General features: G+C 52.8%; 1 protein-coding gene across 1 annotated transcript in view; it reads left to right on the plus strand.

The window, feature by feature from the left end:
* The window catches only part of kirrel1b (kirre like nephrin family adhesion molecule 1b), a gene marked incomplete at both ends in the record, with an annotated part of 61370 nt that continues 61044 nt past the window's right edge, over positions 1-326 (plus strand). Inside the window, one exon of the mRNA XM_079285663.1 lies at positions 1-46. Coding sequence (XP_079141789.1) covers positions 1-46 — 46 coding nt within the window. The remainder of the gene's footprint in view (positions 47-326) is intronic.

A 326-nucleotide genomic window follows, 5' to 3' on the forward strand; every position in this document is an offset into this window, starting at 1 on the left:
ATGCCAGCCCTGTGGATCATAACTTTGGCGATCACTCTGAACCAAGGTAAGACATGTGTAAACACACTCTGTCTGAAGTGGGTAAAGTTTTCTCTCCCTTTACCCTTCCTCTTCACCCTGTTGTGTGCGGGCGTCTGGGCGCTCCGTGGGTGTCGTTCTGTCTGCTCTGGCAGCGCGTGTGTTCGTGCGTCTCCATGTCTGGCAACGTGTGTATACGTGCGCGCGCTTGTGTGTAAATGTGTCGTGTTGCTATAGATGTGTGCTGCCTGGACATCATCATCACAAACCAACAGGCGCTGAAGGGAAAACAAGAGTCGCGGGGTGTT

The sequence above is a fragment of the Melanostigma gelatinosum genome, assembly GCF_949748355.1.
Source record: "Melanostigma gelatinosum genome assembly, chromosome: 15".
In the NCBI taxonomy this organism is placed as follows: domain Eukaryota; kingdom Metazoa; phylum Chordata; class Actinopteri; order Perciformes; family Zoarcidae; genus Melanostigma; species Melanostigma gelatinosum.